The sequence below is a fragment of the Schistocerca cancellata genome, chromosome 9 (genome assembly GCF_023864275.1).
Source record: "Schistocerca cancellata isolate TAMUIC-IGC-003103 chromosome 9, iqSchCanc2.1, whole genome shotgun sequence".
Taxonomy (NCBI): Eukaryota; Metazoa; Arthropoda; class Insecta; order Orthoptera; family Acrididae; genus Schistocerca; species Schistocerca cancellata.
This window is the reverse complement of record NC_064634.1, coordinates 9340025-9363474: the sequence shown is the minus strand read 5'-3', so window position 1 is coordinate 9363474 and position 23450 is coordinate 9340025. Positions and strand designations below refer to the sequence as shown.

Genomic DNA, 23450 nt, shown 5'->3' with positions numbered 1-23450 from the left:
CACGAACAGCATTCCAAGAGTGTTTTCCGTCTGGACAAGGCTCGACCAATGCTCTACAGAGTGTCTACATGTTGCCTCGGCCTGCTCTGTCACTACCTCTGTCTCCAGCCGCACACATTTGGAACATCGTCGGACTGTAACTCCAGCGTCATTAATAAACAGCATTAATCGTTCGCGTATTGACCGAGCGAGTGCAACAGGCGTGGAACTCCACCAACAAAGTGACACCCGGTACCTCTGCAACACAACGCACGCACGTTCCCTTGCTCGCATTCAGTGTTCTTGAGGCTACATCGGTTATTAATTACCAGCATTTCACGTTTGCAATAGCTTATCTCGCGCTAATATTAACCTGTGATCTTGGAATATTAATCGCTTAAATATACTACTGGCCATTAAAATTGCTACTCCACGAAGATGACGTGTTACTGACGCGAAATTTAACCGACAGCAATAAGATGCTGTGATATGTAAATGATTAGCTTTTCAGAGCATTCACACAAGGTTGGCGCCGGTGGCGACACCTACAACGTGCTGACGTGGAGAAAGTTTGCAACCGATTTCTGATGCACAAACAGCAGTTGACCGGCGTTGCCCGGTGAAACGTTGTTGTGTTTTCACTGGAGGACATAGTTTTGGAGTTATTCAAGAAAAATGCATTTCACCGTCACTTTCGTCAGTTTTCCTTGAATAATTTGAAAACTAAGGCCTCTAGCGAAAATGTATCCTAGTACAAAATTTAATTACATTAAATTTCTTACGAAATGGTCCTGTACGTTTTTTCTGCAGGATTAGTACTTTGAGCATAGTGAGCAAGAATATACGAAAATATTTCGCGTGATATTTAAAATCATTCCAGTTTGCATAGAGCCGTTTGGTCGGGACAGCTGTATCTCCCTGCCTTTAAATCCTAATTGAAGTTAGCAACTAAGGGAAATGACTACCAATATTATTACTGCCTGCCAAGTATTTCCTCCAAGACCTACATCACACATAAGAGACACCACTGGACAGGCAAAACATGTATGGTGCACACAAATGAATTCAGTTGCAACACACCGGAATTTTCTTATTGTAAGATGGCAAGAACTGTGCCCCTTACATGAAGTCGTTAAAGATCACCTAACTCACGTTGAGCGAACAGAAGGGCTGAACAAAAATGACTGACAAGGCACAATTCATCTTGTACAGGGTATAGTATGGACGTATTGGAATAATAAATGTCGGGTGATGGTTTTAAAGTATCTCACACGACATGAAAACTTTGTGGAAACGCGTCGATTTACTGGAGGCTAGTTTATCCCAGGGAAGTATTCAGAGTTGAACGTGGCCGGCTGGGGAGCGGCGAAGGGAAGCGACAATAGGCAGCTTTGGGCAGCTCAAGCTCTGAGAAAGCGGTAATGGGGCGCGGCCTCCAGCTGCCTTAAGATGAGTGACAGTGAGTGGGTTGTTGACCCCGACTCCATGCTGGTGTACCGGGAAGCAGACGGAGAACTTGTACACCTGTTGATACATGTCTGCCATCCCGTTTTCAGTGAAACATGCGAGAAAGCCGCGCAAACCTACGGTGGAGCAGTCAACAGAGGCCAAAATATGCTCATGACTATAGTAACTTCACGCTGAATTCACGATCCGCAGAGTCTGAAGTAAATCAGGTGAAGAGCGACAGAGTGAAATACGCCGGCCTCCGATGGGAACATAGGACCGAGGAATCTGAAGTCCTCTCCTGGGAGTCAGAATTCCGGAAAAATTGGTGTTTTGTGCAGACGCTAACCTTGATGGGTGGCCTGGGAGGAGCTAAATAGCAGAAATTGAGAGGAAGGGAAATTTTGTGGGAATTTGTTCATTTCCCAGAGCAGGCATTGGTCGGTGCTGGGAAGCGACGCATAATTAACGCGACTGGCGCTGCAATTCGCGTAAGTGATTTTGCTGGAGGGGAAACCGAGGAGAAGAGCAGAGTGTGGGAAGTCTCCGTAGAGGTCTTCCGTTCCCAGTTTGTCTAGAGTGCGGACGTGGCGTTCTTTACTCAGCTTGCTTGAGAAAGAGTGAGCACCTCTGCAGTTTAGGACTTAGCAAATGGAACGATTGTGCTTGGAGATAGAAACCTTTCGTTCAGCTATGTACTGAGCAAGATAGCTAGGAGTGAATAGACGATCGCAGCCTTGCAGCACCACGAGGTCGGCCGACGTCCACACAACGACGCCGCCCCGCCACGCTGAATTCGGTGATATTGCACCCGCTCCGGCTTGAATTAGGCCACATTAATTTGTTGGATCACGTCGGCAAAGTTTACACGAGGGTTTCATGGCCCGTGTATTGAGGAATTCTTCTCGCACTATGCATTACGCCTGGGTCAGTCGATAGGAATTAATTTTGATTTATCGGGCTTTACTCCACTTAAACGCAATTTATTACCACTGCCTGATAGGAGAGTCTTGTGATGTGATGATTGAAGGTCGGGAGTTGAAATAAATTTGTGCTAATCGACTGCATCTGTTTTCAATCAAGTAGTTGAAATCCCAAGTCACTTTCTTAATTAATTTTATGTTCAACATTTGCATCTGGTGTTCAATAGCTGAATATAACATCAATGTGCACTCCTTTTTTAATTAAAAGTGATCAATTCTGAATCAATTAATGTCAACACTGCCACCGCAGTTCAATCAGGAATCACAGGGCCATATTACTTTTTTGCGTTATCCGATATTCCGGCCGTTTTGCACTCTCAGTTGATCTGTTAGTCAATTAGCTGGGGTGAACACACGCCAAAACCAGCTAAGTGACGGGTGGGGTGTTCCATTATGTGTATGATAAAACATAACTAAAACTTTAGTGATACCCCTTATACACACTATGAACTGTCACAATATATATGAATTATTAATGTTATAACAACTGTTTATTTGCGACATATTTAAAGCCACCAGTACTTATATACAATATCGGCTTCCCATGAGTATGTTTTGACAAAGTTAATAGGTATATACCGCAAAGAGGGACAGTTTTTATGAGTTATTAATTGTTTTGCAAAACGTCCGAGGCATCAAATAACAGAAAAACGCTTAAAAGTGGTTTGCCATACTTAAAATATTAACTAGATTATAGCTACTTTGAGTTGCCAGGGTCTTGGTAGGTGCAGAATGTGTGCCTCTTGGATGTAGGAGCGCTGGCTGCTGCGGGGCTGTGGAGGGGGGTGCGTGGTTTAAAGTCACGTGTCAATTTTCACTGAGTTTTAGTGTGACGTTTATATACCGTACACTCTATTCAAACGCGGCAGTTGGGTGTACATCTGATGCTTATAAAAGGTTAGCACAGTCGTTAAAAAAATAGCGAAAAGTAAAGGTTACGTAAAAGACTGTAGTACAGAGCTAAGCAACAAAGACAGGTGCTTGATCAATGCACCAGCCGTTACTAATCCAACGTAAATAATATTTTAGTGTTTTATGTGCCTTGGTAAGTGAATATGAGCAGCAGTGGCTTCGAGCGCATCGCAGAATAACTGTCACTGGTTGCACATATACAGTGTGAAAAGTATTTAACCCGACAAACTCTGGGAGGTTGTAGGGGACATCAAAACAAATAGTTTTCCCTAATGTCATTTTTTCCTATGAGGATTATTTAAACCGGTGGAGGCTGTATTACACTCTTCAGTTGTTAGAGGCCATATTACGATCTTCAGTTGTTAGAGGGCATATTACGCTCTTCAGTTGTAGGCTACTGTTGTCCACCAGTGTAGTAGTGCACTGTCTCTGTTTACTAATGTAGCGATACACCTTGAGTGAGTACACTGATATGGTTGGTGCGTACTACGTAGCGCACCACAACGGACGAGCTGCACAGCGGGTTTATCAATAGTAATATCCTATTCGCCGTATCCCGCATCATACGACCTTTGCTGCTGTGTACCAACGTCTGCGTGAAACCGGGTCATTTAGCAGGTTACCTGCACAGGGACGCCGTCGCACGGTAAGAACGCTGCAATTTGAGGAAGCTGTCTTGTAGCATGTGGAGCGGGATCCTTCAATCAGCACTCGTCCAATTGCACGTAACATGGGGACGAATTAGACGAATGTGAGAACAGTCCTTCGAGAGCAATTGTTACGTCCATTTCATTTACAGTGTGAAATGTATCCTACATTTCTATCCTCTGTGTTGTTTACCGATGAAGCAACATTCGGGCGTGATGGAGTCTTCAAGATGCACAATTCGCATGTTTGGAGCGAGGATAACCCACGTTCCATAGTTACTAGCGCTCATCAAGTGCGGTTCTTCGTTAATGTGTGGGTCGGTGTTGTTGGGGACTGTTTAATTGGGCCGTATCTGCTACCTAGACCATTAAATGACAGGCACTATTACAATTTTCTAGCCAGAGCACTGCCAGAATTGCTGGAAGACGTCCCGCTCCCTAAAAGACAACGCATGTGGTTCCAACATGACGGGGCGCCGGCACATTTCAGTCGTCGTGTGCGTCGATTGCTGGACCGATGGTTCCCAGAAATGTGGACTGTCAGTGGTAGTCCTGTACCATGGCGTGCTCGATCCCCAGATATGTCCCCTCCGGACTTTTTTGTGTGGGGAGAGATGCGAAACCTTGTTTACGCAACTCCTGTTGCATCAGAAGAGAATCTGGTTGCCCGGATCGTAGCAGCAGCAGGAACAATTCAGGATACTCCTGGGGTTTTTGCCCATGTCAGACAGAACATGGTCCGACGGTGTAACCTTTGTTTACGTGTCCATGGAGGCATTTTTGAAACTCTACTGTAATTGAAATTGGGTTGTGTTAATGTGTTGTCTCTTGGTCATAAAAAATTGAAAAGTGTTTGTTGGTTTAATTAATTTGTCGCCAGAGAAATCTTGATCTACCGGTTTAAATACACCTCATAGGAAAAAATGACAGTAGGGAAAAATATTTGTTTTGATGTCCTCTACGACCTCCCTGAATTTGTCGGTTTAAATACTTTTCACCCTGTATAAATACACTGGAGCGCCAAAGAAACTGGTATAGGCATGCGTATTCAGATACAGAGATATGTAAACAGGCAGAATACGGCGCTGCGGTCGGCAACGCCTGTTTAAGGCAGCAAGTGTGTGGCGCAGTTACTGCTGCTAAAATTGCGAGTTATCAAGATTTAAGAGAGTTTGACGCAGTGTTGTAGTCGGTGCACTACCGATGAGACACAGCAACTCCGAGGTAGCAATAAAGTGTGGAATTTTCCGTACGATCATTTCAGGAATGTATCGTGAATATTAGGAATCCGAAAAACATAAAATCTCCGACATCGCTGCGGCAGGGAAAGATCCTGCAAGAACGGAACCAACGACGACTGAAGAGAATCGTTCAACGTGACAGAAGTGCAACCCTTCCGCATTTCCGCAAACTGATGCAGATTTCAATGCTGGGCCATCAACAAGTGTCAGCGTGCGAACCATTCAACGAAACATCATAGATATGGGCTTTCGGAGCCGAAGGACCACTCGTGCAACTTTGATGACTGCACGAGACAATGCTTTACGCCTCGCCTGGGCCTGTCAACATCGACACTGGACTGTTGATGACTGGAAACATGTTGTCTGGCCGGACGAGTCTCGTTTCAAATTGTATCAAGCGGACGTGCACGCGTATGGAGACAACCTCATGAATCCATGGATCCTGCATGTCAGCAGGGGAGTGTTCAAACTGGTGGACGCTCTGTAATAGTGTGGGGCGTGTGCAGTTGGAGTGATATGGGACCCCTGATACGTCTAGATACGACTCTGACAGGTGACACATACGTAAGCATCCTATCTGAACACCTGCACCCATTCATGTCTATTGTGCATTCAGACCGACTTTGGCAATTCCAGCAGGACAATGCGATAACCCACACTTCCACACAGAATTGCAACAGAGTAGCTCCAGGAATACTTCTCTAATTTTTAACATTTCCCCTGGCCACCAATCTCCACAGACATGAACATTATTGAGCATATCTGGGATGCCTTGCAACATGCTGTTCAGAAGAGATCTCAGACATTGGTCGAGTCCATGCCACGTCGTGATGTGGTACTCCTGCTTATTCGCGGGGCCATACACGATGTTATGCCGGTGTACCAGTTTCTTTGGCTCTTCAGTGCCTAACGTTTAAGATATCGCAGAGAAGAAGGTGAAGCCTGTATTACGCAAGCAACTTTGTGTTGTGCGTCATGTGGCTGCTTGTATCTCATCCACCAGTCACGTCACGCGAGTATCAGTTGACTGAGCTGAGTGTGGAGTACTAAAAGCTCGAGTCTTGAGTATGCTGTATAATGCACACGAACAGCAAACTATGAAGGCGTTTGCTAACCCTGGAAGTTAAGTTATGCTCGTTGGGCCCATTCAAAATACAGTGACGGATTTTGTGACTTCTTAATCTTTATTTTTGTTGTTTGCTTTGTTTTCTTGACTCATTGGAAAAGTTGTACGGCGACCTGGTATTTTTCCTACAATTTTCTCCCACGAGAAAGACGAAGTATCTGAAAGGCAAAAAGGTATTTGGCTTTACTATACCAAGATGAAGGAAAAAGTTTACGCTATGCATAAATCATAAATAAGAAGGTAAATAGATGAAAATTTATTAATGAAAATTGTTTCATCAGTGGAAAAGTCAAATCTGTTTAAAGAGATAAATAATTTCTCGTCGTCATTTCGCATTTCAGAAGGAAACCTAGATATGTGGATTCTAAATGATGAGTTAGATGAGTTAGAAACCATGTGTTGTCTCAAGCAGATAAATGTAGATATTCTCATATCTTAGTGTTTCAGTTGTCAGGAGAGCGAAAAATTTACCGTACGGTCTTCGACAAGAGCATCCAGTATAAAGTTTTGTTTGGTCATTAATAAACTTGGAAGAGAGTATCAAAAAGGACTTTAGAACTTTGAAAACTGATATTGATTTATTCAGATAACTTACATAGTTTTCATTTTCAGCACACGCAAGTTTTTACTTTACACCTAAACAGGTTCGATGCCACTTCCATTGGTCTGAGGTGTGGGGTTGATCTGTTATTCTGTTATTCTGCGCAACGGATTAATCTGAGATGTACCCTTTACCCTGTGGCTCCTGCAAGATGCAATTTCCACCCCCACACTACTACAGAAGTCAGACAGACGCTCCTAACGTTCTAAAGAGAAATGCCTGAAAAACTTTCAGCAATAAATATCTTCTGGAGTCGTCCACTGTAAGGAAATGACACAAAAATTTACAAAATTTCTTACATAACAAGTGGGCTACTTGGGTACTGGAGTAGAGCTAGTTAGTGTAAGAAAAACATGAAACTAACGAAAGTTATTATTTATTTTCCAAAAATTCTGAGAAATCACAATGGCACTTTTAGTTATGAATTGTACAAGTTATATCCTGGTTCTTTTCGGAATGTGAAGTTACCTCTCAAGGATAGAATTCGCTAATGAAATTTCTATACAAAGTTTAAGATGGCTGAGAGGCGCGCCTACTCAACTTTAATAATCATCCTTTAGAATGTTGCTGTCGCGTGTGAAATACAGTGAAGTGTACTGTTGTGGAGGAAATATGGGGCTCGCAATAGCTGTAGCGCACAATACCGTAAGCTGTGATGACTGCTGTCTGCGCCGCTCGCTGCTGACAAATAAGATAACTCTCGTTCTATCTGGATTGACCTTCGCCAATCAAACTCTCCCTATGCCTTGATGAAGGATTCCTATTCGCCCCTAGTCTAACTATTGGCGTGGTACACCGGTCAGATAACCAGTCCACCGCGCTCAAAATTCGCTCGCAGGCGTTTAACTATAACTCTGTCCGTTCACACCGCACAATAAGTGTGTCGGCCAGCACAGTGAACAACGCTTAATCGCAAGGACTCAGTACAGAGTAGCACTTCGATTCGCTCTCGACAGAGGTGCTCTCCCAGTGAAGTACTGAGGAGAGACTTGTTCCTCGCTCCAAGAGCGACAAAGGAACAGCGCTTCTCCACACCAGACATGAAGGGGTATATCTTCCGGTCTCTTCCATTATTCCTTCAACTCAAGGCGTCAGAAATATCGTCTGCCAATCAGCATTGCTCTTCTAAAACGGGAGAATGACGTTTCGTTTGAGGTGACCAAGACGGAAACCTGTAGCATTGGCATTTGGCATTTGCTGTCTCCCTGTGAAAACCTCTGAAACTGCGTCCTATGTGTAAAGAATGCGTAGGCTGGCCACTCCCACACAATGTAGCGTAATATGCTTTTAAGCCGAACACGGGGTTGTTCCCCCCTTTCACTCGGGCCCACACTGTCCACTACATGGGCGGTCACCGGCCGACATCGGCTGGGTCGTCCTCTGAAAGGACCGGCGTCCCGTTGTCCGGTTTCTCTCCCGAACTAAAAGCTTCTGTGACCGTCGTGTCTGGAATGTATGTGTGTACGCCAGCCCCGAGTATTTCAACCACAGTGCGCTTACTTGTTAATTGCATATCGTTTACATGAATTCATACAACATTGACTTTATCTTATCGAGTTTGGCTTCGAATGACGCGTCTTGATGTGCGGAATATGATTGTGAGGGCGGAATATGTAAGCAGTGGAGATCGGGAGATCACGACATCTTACATTGGTTATGCTGCACCCGTCCCATCGGCAGGCGATTTCTTGCCAAAGTCTCTGCATCGTGTCATGCATGACCTGTTCAGTTGTGGATTCCAGTTATGAGCTCTGCTGGAGTAGTCGGTTATGGTGGAACAAACACGGTAACCTTCACGAATCTCCAAAAGAAAAAAAATCAACAGGTGTGAGGTCTAGTGAACGTGGGGCACACAACTGGGGCACCTCGGCCCACACAGTTGCCTGGAAAGCGGGCATTTAGGGAATCCCGGCAGCGTGGCCGCGTGGCGAACTGCACAAACCGTGTAAGTTTTACAGCATGTGTAGGCACACTACGACTCTTCAAACCAAAACACACAGCGAACACGCTGGGGGCCGGCGAAAGCGGACACCTTTGCTGCAACAGCGCTTGCGGTGGCGCTATTCTGTACTAGAGTATCACGTGAGTCAAAACTTGTTCTATTTTCCTTAAAGATGACACAAAGGCTCAGACTAGTTCATGTGAATTTCAAAGTTGAAAAGTCCTTTTTAATGCAGCCTGTATTATCACTGCCTGTTCCTACAGTCTGTTACTACCAGCAACTGTACCCCCCCCCCCCCAATTCTTTAAAGAATCCAACTCTCCTGTGTAAAACAGCATTAAATGTATGATTATTTTACAAATTGAGTTAATGTGCTAGAAATTAGAAGCGAACTATGTAAAAACTTTATGATTGAAGACACAAAATTGATTTTATAGGTTTCGAGTTATTCAGCCATAGACTACTGAAAAACTCAAAAAACCAAAACTTTATCGAATATTGGATGAGTATAGTCTGGGTAATTTACGCTCCGTTTTTTTAAAAATAATAGTTTTTACCCATCTCAACGTCCATGGCATCTCCTGAATTGTGTCTCTTGCATTGATGTAATTTTGCAAGTAGATTAAGTGGTATATGCGGATGCTGTCTGAAAAATGTGTTGCGAATATAGTTAGTGGCTGACATTGTACTACATATAGTAAACGATATTTTTTTCTTTTCATTATTTTGAGGGAGTATTGGATAGAAAAAGTTTCCGAAAGATATGAAAGTATGGATAATGCTTGTTCGTAGTCGCTGAACGTTCACATTTTCAAATAGTAGGTGAATATACTCAGGGTAATTTGCGCACCAAGTGCGCTAAGATATACGCACAGTTTCTAACTTTAATATTTCACTTATTGTGTTAACTTACCATAAAACTGTACCTCTTAATGAGTAGATTATGAGAACATTTAAAATTTTTAAATTCGGTGAATAATCATGTGAAATACTGGAAAACAATTTTTGGTGCCTGTGGAAGCCTCAAAAAAAATGGCTCAAATGCCTCTGAGCACTATGGGACTTAACATCTCAGGTCATCAGTCCCCTAGAACTTAGAACTACTTAAACCTAACTAACCTAAGGACATCACACACATCCATGCCCGAGGCAGGATTCGAACCTGCGACCGTAGCGGTCGCGCGGTTCCAGACTGAAGCTCCTAGAACCGCGCGGCCACCACCGGCCGGCCCTGTGGAAGCCATTTCATAGGCAACGCGCAAATGAGATCGGGTGACCATACGATCGCTTTAGCCGTGTAGGGTGAAAAAAAAAATCACGTACTCTGACTTCGCAGGATTCCTCGCATGCTAACGATACAAAAATGTGTGTCACAAAATTTCGTCCTGGTCATATTTCCGGCGGTAAACGGACATTGAAGATTGGAAGTCTGGCAGTACTGTAATCACTTGTATGGTGCCTCTGCCAGCAACAAAGACTAGTGCTGTGCAGGTGGTGCAGTGGGTAGCATTTATGGTTAGCATGCAGCAGGTCGAGGGTTCGATTCAGGGTCGAGGCGTATTTGCTTTTATTTGCAAGTTTCATTCTGTGACATAATACTCTAGTACACGCCTTTACTTAGGCCACATGCATCCGACACTTACACAGCTCATTCCTAACGAAATGTAGTTGACCTGAACCTGGCAAGAATAGAATAATAGTTGCTACAAATCGATGCCACTCGGGATTAGCCGAGCGGTCTTAGCAACACCGACTCAAAGGAAGGCCTCGGCGCTTGTTGGTGACGTCACGTCAGCTAGGCACGGCGAACGCCAGGTCTGTTGCAGGCAGAAACGCCTGGGCGTGCTTATCACTATAAATCTCTTATTTTTGGACAAAATGTTTGGTATTGTTTTGGATTCTGCAGTTTTATTCAGATGAAAGATTTTTCTTACTATCGTAAAGCTACAAATGAAGATGATAGTTCTGTATTACTGAATCCTGTCGAAACAAACGTAGATCAGTATGAGAAGATGCTTTGCCCCATTGGAAGCTTCGGAAATTTTACATTCAAGTAACTATATTTACTTGATCCATTTTGTTATCGAAACTTTCCCCAACCCCCTTACAAGGAACTCGTTTCTTTTATTTATTTATTTATTTTCGTTTGACATCGTCACTGGAAATGTGAACTAATTTACATGTGTAAATGTCCAGCTGTTGCCAGTCATTATATTACGGTCGTTTTCAACGAAAGGAATTCTAAACAGCTTCATACATCGAAAATACTTCTGAGCTTAAACTTTTTTAAACATGCACATTAGAAAAAATAAATATTCCCCTCTTGCAACTGAAAGGAGAAACTTTATAAGATAAAAAAATTTTATTTGAGAAAACAACTACCTCTCTTTTGCCTCTTCTTCTGTCCACCACCCCCTCCCCCAACGTGTACAATCGCAAGATATTTCATTAACATTCAGTGCTCCTCACTCCATAGTCAACCAAGATACCTGAAGAAGAGAACTAATATGTTCACAGTTTCTTGTAAAAGCAACCCAGCATAAACGTAACTTCCTCAGATTTACAAATAAGGTAAAGAAGGACGAATTCTGTTGCTGTTGGATCATGAAGTTGTTTTTGTATGTCAATCCTTAAAACAGGTGGAAATTAGAGTTCAGGAGTACACTATTTGTGTAATGAATTGCACAATTAATTGATTGCAGAAATCTCTCAGAACAATGTGTGTTGGTCAACTACCGCCAACAGTTTCACATTTTCCTGTGTCAGGGAGGGAGACACCACCATTATGAGTGTGCCTGCAACAGACCTGGCGTTCGCCGTGCCTAGCTGACGTGACGTCACCAACAAGCGCCGAGGCCTTCCTTTGAGTCGGTGTTGGTCTGAGGCGCGGCATTCATGGACTGTGCGGCTGGTCCCGCTGGAGGTTCGAGTCCTCCCTCGGGCATGGGTGTGTGTGTTTGTCCTTAGGATAATTTAGGTTAAGTTGTGTGTAAGCTTAGGGACTGATGACCTTAGAAGTTAAGTCCCATAAGATTTCACGCACATTTGAACATTCTTTACAAATCGATGGGACTATTGGGGGGACGGTAGACGGAAAACAGGTTTGGAATCTAGTAGATGCAGTGGTGCGAAACAATTGGCGTCCACGACGTGCAAAAGGCTTCTTTAAAAGCTGAACTACGAAAATGATGACATGTGAATTTCTGTGTTCGTAGTGCGTAATGGCCGAGGGGTTCTAGGCGCTTCAGTCTGGAACCGCACTACCGCTACGGTCGTAGGTTCCAATCTTGCCTCGGGCACAGATGTGTGTGATGTCCTTATGTTAGTTAGGTTTAAGTAGTTCTAAGTTCTACGGGACTGATGACCTCAGATGCTGAATCCAATATTGGTCAGAGCCATTTTAACCATTTATTTCGTAGCAGGTAAGTGCAAATGTTTTGTAGAATACCCACTGTAATCGCTGTATGATCTTTAAGACGCCAGATACCGTACCACGCCGCCTAAATTTAGCAAATAAAAACAAATGCGCGTCGATCCAGAATCGAACCACCGTCCTCAAGCATGTTGAGGCAAAACGCTATCCACTGCACCCCCAGTGTAGAGGAAGAGGTAGGTACCGCCTATGTGATTACAGTGTTGACAGACTGCCAATTATTTGACGTCCATTTACTGTCGGAATTATGCGCAGGACGAAATTTTGTGTGAGACACTTAAGTATTGCTGGTATGTGTGGAATCGCGTTGCGAAGTTCGCGTGCGCGAATTTTTCTTCGCCCTGTAGATACTTCCATTTTTTCTAAAAAAACTATGGTCCCTCAAAGCCTGCCTTTCAAGTATCGAAGTGCAGCAGTCAGTGTTGTGTTGGCAGAAGAGCCAACACCGTGTTACGAGGGAAGGCCGAAATGCACGCGTTTTAGCTCACGCAGGCTGGCGTGAGGAGGGAAGGACTCTACTGACGTGAGGTCTGGAACATGACAAGGAATTAGAATTCAGAAAGCGGACGTAATTAGTTTGATACTTAACTTTAATCCATTAATGATGAACGTCGCTCTTGACGGTACATGATTCACAATATTATCTGTTCAGAATAGTAACTGAATATGGCGCCTTGCTAGGTCGTAGCAAGTGACGTATCTGAAGGCTATGCTAAACTGTCGTCTCTGCAAATGAGAGCGTATGTAGACAGTGAACCATCGCTAGCAAAGTCGGCTGTACAACTGGGGCGAGTGCTAGGGAGTCTCTCTAGACTAGACCTGCCGTGTGGCGGCGCTCGGCCCGCAATCACTGATAGTGGCGACACGCGGGTCCGACCTATACTAACGGACCGCGGCCGATTTAAAGGCTACCACCTACCAAGTGTGGTGTCTGGCTATGAGCACTATGGGACTTAACTTCTATGGTCATCAGTCCCCTAGAACTTAGAACTACTTAAACCTGACTAACCTAAGGACATCACACACATCCATGCCCGAGGCAGGATTCGAACCTGCGACCGCAGCGGTCGCGCGGTTCCAGACTGTAGCGCCTTTAACCGCTTGGCCACCCCGGTGGTGTCTGGCGGTGACACCACAGTCAGCTCTCACAACAGAAGCAGTTTTGGCGCCGACACGGAAACGAGAACGACCACCTGTGTCGGGCGCGACTCTGTGCAGCAATAAGACGCGAGGATGAGTGCAGTGCGAGCAGACTGGCTTGTCACGAGTGGCTCATTGGGACAAGAAGCTGCTTAAGATGGCCGTACAGTGAACCACCTTGTTTTTCTGAGCAGCTCTCTGTCCCTGTGGTTAGCTCACCACACCTGTCACGATTCCCGCTCCATTAAGACTCGTCACGGAGGCGGTACAAAAATAGGGCGGCAGACAGACGATCGGGACGGCGCAGTTTCTCCTCGTTTATAATTTTCGGCGGCGCGGCGACGTCTCCACCTCGTCACATTCCGCGCCGCGCCACGCAGCGCTAATAGCTGGGCCGACGCGTCCGCCCCCAGTATTTCAGGCGCCGCGCATTGTGCGTGCCGCAGGGAAAACACCGCCGCGCCGCGCCGCGCCGCGCCGCGCCGCGCCGGCCTCGTAAACACGCCGCAGTGCGCCATTAGTCAGGCCGGATCGCCGCCGCCGCCGCCGCGGCTGGCAGGCGATGAGGTTGGCAGCGCCGGACGCAGCGACGGACGGTTACGTCCACTGCTGACAGCGGCCAAGACACCGCCACTGTGCAGACGTGTACAGCGCCGCAAAGAAAAAGCTAGTACACCCCTTTTTCAGCTTCCCGATTCACTCAACATTTATCGTTGCAAGAGTTCATACGGTGTACCTGAAATAAATTCTCTTGCAGACGAGTACCACAAGCGGTTCTGCGGTACCAGTCGACTCGTGCTGAAACACCCGTACTTGCAAGTGGGGCAGCCTCCACTGGTGGCAATACAGGCGCTGATTCCGGAGTCCTGTCGACGGCGAATACTGTCCTGAGACACGTTATGGCACGTCAGCACCACCTGTTCATACAGTTCTGTAAGAGATGCTCGCTGACAAGTCGCACGATTCACTTTTCGTCCCATCACACCCCACACCTACTCGACTCGAGACAAGTGCGGAAATTATAACTATGCAGGGTGAGTCACCTAACATTACCGCTGGATATATTTCGTAAACCACATCAAATACTGACGAACCGATTCCACAGACCGAACGTGAGGAGAGGGGCTAGTGTAATTGGTTAGTACAAACCATAAAAAAATGCACGGAAGTATGTTTTTTAACACAAACCTGCGTTATTTCAAATAGAACCCCGTTAGTTTTGTTAGCACATCTGAACATATAAACAAATACGTAATCAGTGCCGTTTGTTGCATTGTAAAATGTTAATTACATCCGGAGATATTGTAACCTAAAGTTGACGCTTGAGTACCACTCCTCCGCTGTTCGATCGTGTGTATCGGAGAGCACCGAATTACGTAGGGATCCAAAGGGAACGGTGATGGACCTTAGGTACAGAAGAGACTGGAGGATATGAAACAACGTATTGTGGCAGCCTACGGCGACATTACACCATATGTACTGCGGCGTGTACGACATTCATTACGCCAGAGATTGCAATTGTGCTGCAGCAAATGAAGGCCACCACATTGAACATCTATTGGCCTGACATGTCGGGACACACTCTATTCCACTCCGTAATTGAAAACGGAAACCACGTGTGTACGTGTACCTCACCCCTCACGGTAATCTACATGTGCGTCAGTGAAAAAGACCAATAAAAAGGTGTTAGCATGTGGACGTAATGTGCCGTTCCAGTCTCTTCTGTACCTAAGGTCCATCACCGTTCCCTTTGGATCAGTACGTAATTCGGTGCTCTCCGAAACACACCACCGAACAGCGGAGGAGTGGTACTCAAACGTCAACTTTAGGTTACAATATCTCCGGATGTAATTAACATTTTACAATGCAACAAACGACACTGATTGCGTATTTGTTTATATGTTCAGATGTGCTAACAAAACTAACGGGGTTCCATTTAAAAAAACGTAGGTTTGTGTTAAAAAACATACTTCCGTGCATTTTTTTATGGTTTGTACTAACCAATTACACTAGCCCCTCTCCTCACGTTCGGCCTGTGGAATCGATTCGTCAGTATTTGATGTCGTTAACGAAATATATCCAGCGGTAACGTTAGGTGAGTCACCCTGTATATTAATACCTTCAGATGCCGACGGGCGTTGATATACCGGGTGATCAAAAATTCAGTATAAATTTGAAAACTTAATAAACCATGGAATAATCTAGATAGAGGGGTAAAAATTGACACATATGCTTGGAATGAAATGGGGTTTTATTAGAATCACCCCACATTGCTAGACGCGTGAAAGATCTCTTGCGCGTCGTTTAGTGATGATAGTGTGCTCAGCCGCTGCTTTCGCCATGCTTGGCCTCCCAGGTCCCCAGACGTCAGTCCGTGCGATTATTGGCTTTGGGGTTACCTGAAGTCGCAAGTGTATCGTGATCGACTGACATCTCTAGGGATGCTGAAAGACAACATCCGACGCCAATGCCTCACCCTAACTCCGGATATGTTTTACAGTGCTGTTCACAACATTATTCCTCGACTACAGCTATTGTTGAGGAATGATGGTGGACATATTGAGCGTATCCTGTAAAGAACATTACCTTTGCTTTGTCTTACTTTGTTATGCTAATTATCGCTATTCTGATCAGATGAAGCACCATCTGTTGGACATTTTTTGAACTTTTGTATTTTTTTGGTTCTAATAAAACCACATGTCATTCCAAGCATGTGTGTCAATTTGTACCTCTCTATCTACATTAGTCCGTGATTTATTCAGTTTTCAAATTTATACAGACTTTTTGATCACCCTGTATATCTACGGGGACAGTGTAATATTTCTGGCTTATTCAGCCATCATATTAGGCTCCAGGAAGCTATTCCCAGGGCAGTGGAGATGCAAGAAGCATAGAGATGCCGCAGTGTGGGATGAGGTACCGGTGACAGATGTTAGATTGAAACACAACCTGCATGATGCTGCTGCTCTGTGATTGGCTGCTGTGCTCGGCGGTAGGGCGCCAAAACGTTAAACTTTAGTTGCTATTATTAATTAAACCTGTCATCCAAATTACTTAATTTTTTTTTAAAAATAAACATGTCTCAACAGCCAGTTATCAATCAGTCATTTCAAAATTATTAAAATCAAAGTATTACTAAAACAAAAGACTGAACGATATTACTGCCGATGCACTTCGGTGGCGTTCGGGTCGCGCCTTGCTGGCTCGGCGCGCGAAGTGTCTCGGGCAGTCCGGCTCTCCAGTTCTGACCGTTCCAGTAGACAGACATGTTGTCTGTTATAGCAGTATTTGTTTCGTGCAATTTTATTTACTACAGTTCCGACCGTCGCTAGGTACAGAATTGTTGTCTGTAACAGTAGTATTTGATTCGTGTAATTTTTTTCTCCAGTTCTGACGGTTCCAGTAGACAGACATGTTGTCTGTGGCAGGATGTATTTCCTGTTATTTTAGCCACATATAATGACTGTGGCAAGATATGTTCAATACGTTGCGATCAAGAATAGTTTCTCGTGTGTATATCAATAAAAACGCGAGTGGCATCCCGAATGTGCTATAGTTTATTCGTAGCAGCAGTTCCTTGCGAAGTTAATTTCAGCCTCAAGAAAAAGAATCCACGACCTGCGTGCTGTTTTCTGCGCTGGGGACATCATCATCACGAAGACAGCAGGTTAGTGAAGTGTACAAAAACTTATGTATTTCACCCAGGGCAGTCGAAACAACTAGGCACCTCACGTGTACTGCATGCACAGTACAAATGTGCTCAGTGACACGTTATCTGCAGTAATGCAGAGGAGGTAAAGAAGGATGAAAGTATTAACACTATCTCCCTTTTATTCCTTTAACAGGTGAAAATGTGTGCCCCGACCGGGACTTGAACCCTGGATCTGATGCTTACGTGGCAGACGCTCTATCCATCTTTTTTTTTTTTTTGCATTTTTTTCGTTGTGTTTGGTCGTTGCGGACGTCACAGTGACATCCGTTCAAGTTCGTTTGTTGATCCTTCCACTCAGTTTTTTTTTTTTTTTTTATTACAGAAGCCAACCGGCTCTCTGACCGAACACGCTGAGCTACCGTGCCGGCATCCATCTGAGCCGCCGAGGGCACAGAGCATAGTGCGACTGCAGCACGCCTCCCGCAAGATCCACATTCTCACCTCGTATGTCCACACATTACATTCGTAGTGTCCCACCCCAACACACTGCGCATCCGCGCAGAAGAAGAAGGTCGTGGCCGGTATTGCCAGAACGATACACTTATATGGACATGGTGTCTGTTCTTTTGGACATGTCCGAAAGAACAGACACCATATACATATAAGTGCGGAAATCGTGCAGGCCAGCGATTTTGGTGCACGTCTTGCAGAGCAAGTCGAGTATCACTAGTGAACGAACGCTGTGTGCTTCAGATGGTTCAAATGGCTCTGAGTACTATGGGACTTAACTTCTGAGGTCATCAGTCCCCTAGAACTACTTAAACCTAACCAACCTAAGGACGTCACACACATCCATGGCCGAGGCAGGATTCGAGGCAGGTTTCAGACTGTAGCGCCTAGAACCGCTCGGCCACCCCGGCCGGTGCGGTGTGTGGCCGAGCATCATCCTGCTGGAACAAGACGTCACCTTCCTTTTGCTAGAACGGCAAAGGAACGGGTCCAAGAACGTTCTGCAAGCACCGAGCACCGGTTAGCATCGCCTCCAGGACACCAAAGGTGAACCAGAATCGTAGCTTTCCGCACCCCAGACCATAACGCCTGGCGTGGCGCCACTGTTCCTTGGGCGAATGCAATCAATGCGGGACAGCGTTCGCCAGGTCTGCACCTCACGGGTAAATGAGCATCACTGCATGCGTGCAGAACCTCCTTTCATCGCTGAAGACCACGACGTGTCGCTCCATCTCCGCAGTCACCCTGTAACGCCACCTGTCCAGCCGTGCACGTCGATGCTGTGGCGTGAGTGGAAGACGGGCTAGGGGTGTGCGTGCCCGTATTCCCACTGCTAATAACCAGATAGCAACAGTTCGTGATGACTCGTCAGAGTTCACAAGTCATCTGTGGTGTGATAGCTGTGTGGTCTGCCGATGGTACCCTTACAATAAGACGATCCTCGCGGGCGTCTGTGTGTGACAGAATGTTCACGTGACCGCTGACACCAGCACCGTTGCACAGACGACACAGCACGTCCAACTTGGATGGAAAATCATCTAAAGGCCCATCCCGCCACTCGAAATGTCAAAGAGTGACTCCTTTTAAACTCGCTCCCGTCTGTAGGAAGCACGAGTGCATCTCTGTGGTATAATTGCCCGCTTGCTTCACACGTCTGCATCTCATTGAGCCTCCTGCCTGCGATAGTTCCCTGTTGAACAGTAGACACAGACGGCGCTCTGGTAGCTACGCCGATTCGCTATCTGTTGGCGGACGACATTGAAACCATTACGAACACATCTCCAATCCCTAAGGTGGCACATGCTTTCGTCAGATCAAGATCTTTCCAGCTGCACTATTTATTTTTCCCAGCAATGTAAAACACCGTTGCACTGAATATATACACTCCTGGAAATGGAAAAAAGAACACACTGACACCGGTGTGTCAGACCCACCATACTTGCTCCGGACACTGCGGGAGGGTTGTACAAGCAATGATCACACGCACGGCACAGCGGACACACCAGGAACCGCGGTGTTGGCCGTCGAATGGCGCTAGCTGAGCAGCATTTGTGCACCGCCGCCGTCAGTGTCAGCCAGTTTGCCGTGGCATACGGAGCTCCATCGCAGTCTTTAACACTGGTAGCATGCCGCGACAGCGTGGACGTGAACCGTATGTGCAGTTGACGGACTTTGAGCGAGGGCGTATAGTGGGCATGCGGGAGGCCGGGTGGACGTACCGCCGAATTGCTCAACACGTGGGGCGTGAGGTCTCCACAGTACATCGATGTCGTCGCCAGTGGTCGGCGGAAGGTGCACGTGCCCGTCGACCTGGGACCGGCCCGCAGCGACGCACGGATGCACGCCAAGACCGTAGGATCCTACGCAGTGCCGTAGGGGACCGCACCGCCACTTCCCAGCAAATTAGGGACACTGTTGCTCCTGGGGTATCGGCGAGGACCATTCGCAACCGTCTCCATGAAGCTGGGCTACGGTCCCGCACACCGTTAGGCCGTCTTCCGCTCACGCCCCAACATCGTGCAGCCCGCCTCCAGTGGTGTCGCGACAGGCGTGAATGGAGGGACGAATGGAGACGTGTCGTCTTCAGCGATGAGAGTCGCTTCTGCCTTGGTGCCAATGATGGTCGTATGCGTGTTTGGCGCCGTGCAGGTGAGTGCCACAATCAGGACTGCATACGACCGAGGCACACAGGGCCAACACCCGGCATCATGGTGTGGGGAGCGATCTCCTACACTGGCCGTACACCACTGGTGATCGTCGAGGGGACACTGAATAGTGCACGGTACATCCAAACCGTCATCGAACCCATCGTTCTACCATTCCTAGACCGGCAAGGGAACTTGCTGTTCCAACAGGGCAATGCACGTCCGCATGTATCCCGTGCCACCCAACGTGCTCTAGAAGGTGTAAGTCAACTACCCTGGCCAGCAAGATCTCCGGATCTGTCCCCCATTGAGCATGTTTGGGACTGGATGAAGCGTCGTCTCACGCGGTCTGCACGTCCAGCACAAACGCTGGTCCAACTGAGGCGCCAGGTGGAAATGGCATGGCAAGCCGTTCCACAGGACTACATCCAGCATCTCTACGATCGTCTCCATGGGAGAATAGCAGCCTGCATTGCTGCGAAAGGTGGATATACACTGTACTAGTGCCGACATTGTGCATGCTCTGTTGCCTGTGTCTATGTGCCTGTGGTTCTGTCAGTGTGATCATGTGATGTATCTGACCCCAGGAATGTGCCAATAAAGTTTCCCCTTCCTGGGACAATGAATTCACGGCGTTCTTATTTCAATTTCCAGGATTCCACAAGCCAATTTACAGAGAGTGGCAAAGGGTACTTCATGTATCACCAGTCACTTCGTCAATTTCCTATTCCACTCTACAATAGTTCATGGGAAGACCTTTAGGGCGTCGATTCCCAATCATTCCATGGTCTAAAACGACAGTTCGAATTGTGAAGAGCGACATAACGACATCATTTCATACTGTTGATACCCCAGACGATTCAACCTTCCTCTAAGGGCATTGTCGACCTGCAACCCCATTGAACGCGATTGTGACCCTTAGAACTGTAGTCTAACCTCAATTTTTGCTGTGGTGTATCAGCAGGAACCACTGGCGACTGTTCAAAACCATTCGACGAAATCGGAACGTGATCTGAAACAGCAAAGGGTGTCAATACTTCTTGAGCGCTCCTGTGACACCACGATTGGAGGCTTGTCGCACTGACACATGTATGAATAAAATGGCAAAGGGTTCCTTCAAAAAAAACCAGTTCAGCAACACCCTCAATGTCTCCTGCATCCCTTTGTTGAGCACCTGCACAGAGACCATCTATGATGGATTTCCCGGCGCCTGCAGGCAGCCAACACCTCAACTCACTTCATCTGAGTGGCGCTATGTTGCTGGTCTGTCACCTGCTTGCTGGCCGTGGAGTCTGAAGGGTCTCCAGAGGTGCCTACCTGCAGATTCCCAGGAATCCACTATGGGCTATTTCTGTACAGGTGCCCACCCTCTTAGCTGAGTGTTCAGTGCATCTGACTGACGTGCAGCAGGTCCGGGTCCAATTTCTGGCCTCGTCAGAGATTTCCTCCACTCAGGGCCTTGTGTTATCCGTATCATCGTTTGATCATCATCATCGATACGCAAATCGGCCAATGTGGCGTCAACTGAAAATGACTTGCAGGTCAGCGGCAGAATCTTGCCCATCAATGAAATACGATCGTTCATTGATTCCGTGCAGGTAAATTTTAAAAGTATTCAACAAAGGTGTGCAGGTGGCACCGACAGTGTTGCTCAACAGGGGGAAGGGGGCTAGGGAGGTCTTCAACGGGCCTTTTGCTGTTTTATTATGCCTGTAACAACGTCACAAGAGGAGCAGATATACGTGGAAAAGGCCGGAAGATACGTTAGGATTTCTGTTAGATTATGTCAAGGTCAGGCGAGATTCCCAAATCAGATATTGGATTGTAAGGCGTACCCTGGACCAGATTCAGATCACAATTTAGTAGTGATGAAGAGTAAACTGAAGTTTAAGAGACTAGTCAGGAAGAATCAATGCGCAAAGAAGTGGGATACGGAAGTACCAAGGAATAAAGAGGTACATGTGAAATTCTCTGATACTATAGATAATGCAATAAGGAATAGATCAGTAGGGAGTTCAGTTGAAGAGAAATAGGCATCTCTGAGAAGGAGAGTCACAAAAGTCGAAAAGAAAAACATAGGTACAAGGAAGGTAACTGCGAAGAAACGATGGGTGACAGAAGAAATACTTCAGCTGATCGATTAAACAAGAACGTACAAGTGTGTTCAAGGAAATTCAAGAATATAAGAATATAAGCCATTGGAATGAAATGGGTACAAGGCAAATGTGAAGAAGTATAAAATGAAATGATTGTCGGAAGGATTGGATCAGCATATAGGAGAGTCAAAAGAACTTTCGCCGAAACTAAAAGCAAGGGCGGTAACACTAAGAGTGCAGTGGGGATACCACTGTTAAATGCACTGGAGAGACCGGATGGATGGAAGGAGTACATGGAAGCCTCTGTGAGGAAGATGACTTGCCCGATTACGTGATAGAAGAAGAAACAGGAGTCGGTAGATAAGAGATAGGGATCCAATGATAGAAACAGAATTTGAAAGAGCTCTAGAAGACTTAAAATAAATAAGGGAGAAGGGATAGATAACAGCCCATCAGAATTTCTTAAATACTTGGGAGAAGCGGCAACAAAACGACTATTCTCGTTAGTGTACAGAATGTTTGAGTCTGATGATATACCATCTAACTTTCGGAAAAATGTCATCCACACAATCCAGAAAACTGCAAGCGCTGACAAGTGCGAGAATTGTGGCACAGTCAGGTTGACATCTCATGCATCCGAAGCTGCTGACAAGAATAGTATACAGAAGAACGTAAAAGAGAATTGAGGATGTGTTAGAGGACGAGCAATTTGGTTTTGGGAAAGGTAGTTGCACCAGAGACAATTATGACGTTGCAGTAGATAATGGAAGCAAGACTAAAGAAAAATAAGACAAGTTCATAGAATTTGTCGACCTGAAAAAAGCGCTCGACAAAATCTTCATCAAATTTCTGCAGCAAATTGCCAGTAATGACAAAGTCCGCCTCTTCGTTCCTCATCATGCACATTCGTACGGCCATTACCGTGCCATCTCATCGATCAAAATGTTTTTTTTTTTTTTTCCATACGATTCACAGATCTGACGATAAACCTCGGCCGCATTCACGCCTTTAGCCCTAAGAAAACAAATCACAGCGGGTATTTCGCAGTTGGCGGTATTCTCAACCGGAGCAGACATTTCAGATACTCGCAAACAAACGTAAACACGCCGAATATTGCTGGGAATTACGCAGAAAAGTAGATTAAAGTACAGGATTTCATGTAAAACTAAAATTGGTAAGAAAATTCTACCTGCTGCTTACAAACCCCACTTGGTATTATTCTTATGTACGGTTTTTTTAACGGACTACAAATGACGTAGTACGTGTAAAACAATAATAATTTTATTTTCAGTTCAAGTTATGAATTTTATCCTGGAAGTTCTAAACGTTTTCTCACTAACAAACATCCCTTTAAGTTTCCTTTAATTTACGTCTATGGTCACAATCTTTTCTCTTTAACAGATTACCGGTTTCGGTCTGTAATGACCATCATCAGATCTGCAGCAAAAATGGGAAAAATATAAATATACTCGCAAACTGTATACAGCTTAAGAACAATACATAGAGCATATTGAAAAGTAGTACTGACAACATTTACATTTGTGCGCTTTAAATGTGGAGAGGCATACCTGTCTCATAAAAACAAAGTCCTAATGCAC

At 45.7% G+C, this 23450-nt stretch overlaps 1 protein-coding gene across 1 annotated transcript in view; it reads right to left on the bottom strand.

Annotated features, from left to right (window-relative positions):
* Nucleotides 1–13968, bottom strand: part of LOC126100691 (T-box transcription factor TBX1-like) — a 196820-nt gene extending 182852 nt beyond the window's left edge. The window contains exon 1 of the mRNA XM_049911307.1: nt 13810–13968. Coding sequence (XP_049767264.1) covers nt 13810–13968 — 159 coding nt within the window. The remainder of the gene's footprint in view (nt 1–13809) is intronic.
* Between the last annotated feature and the right edge of the window lie 9482 nt (nt 13969–23450).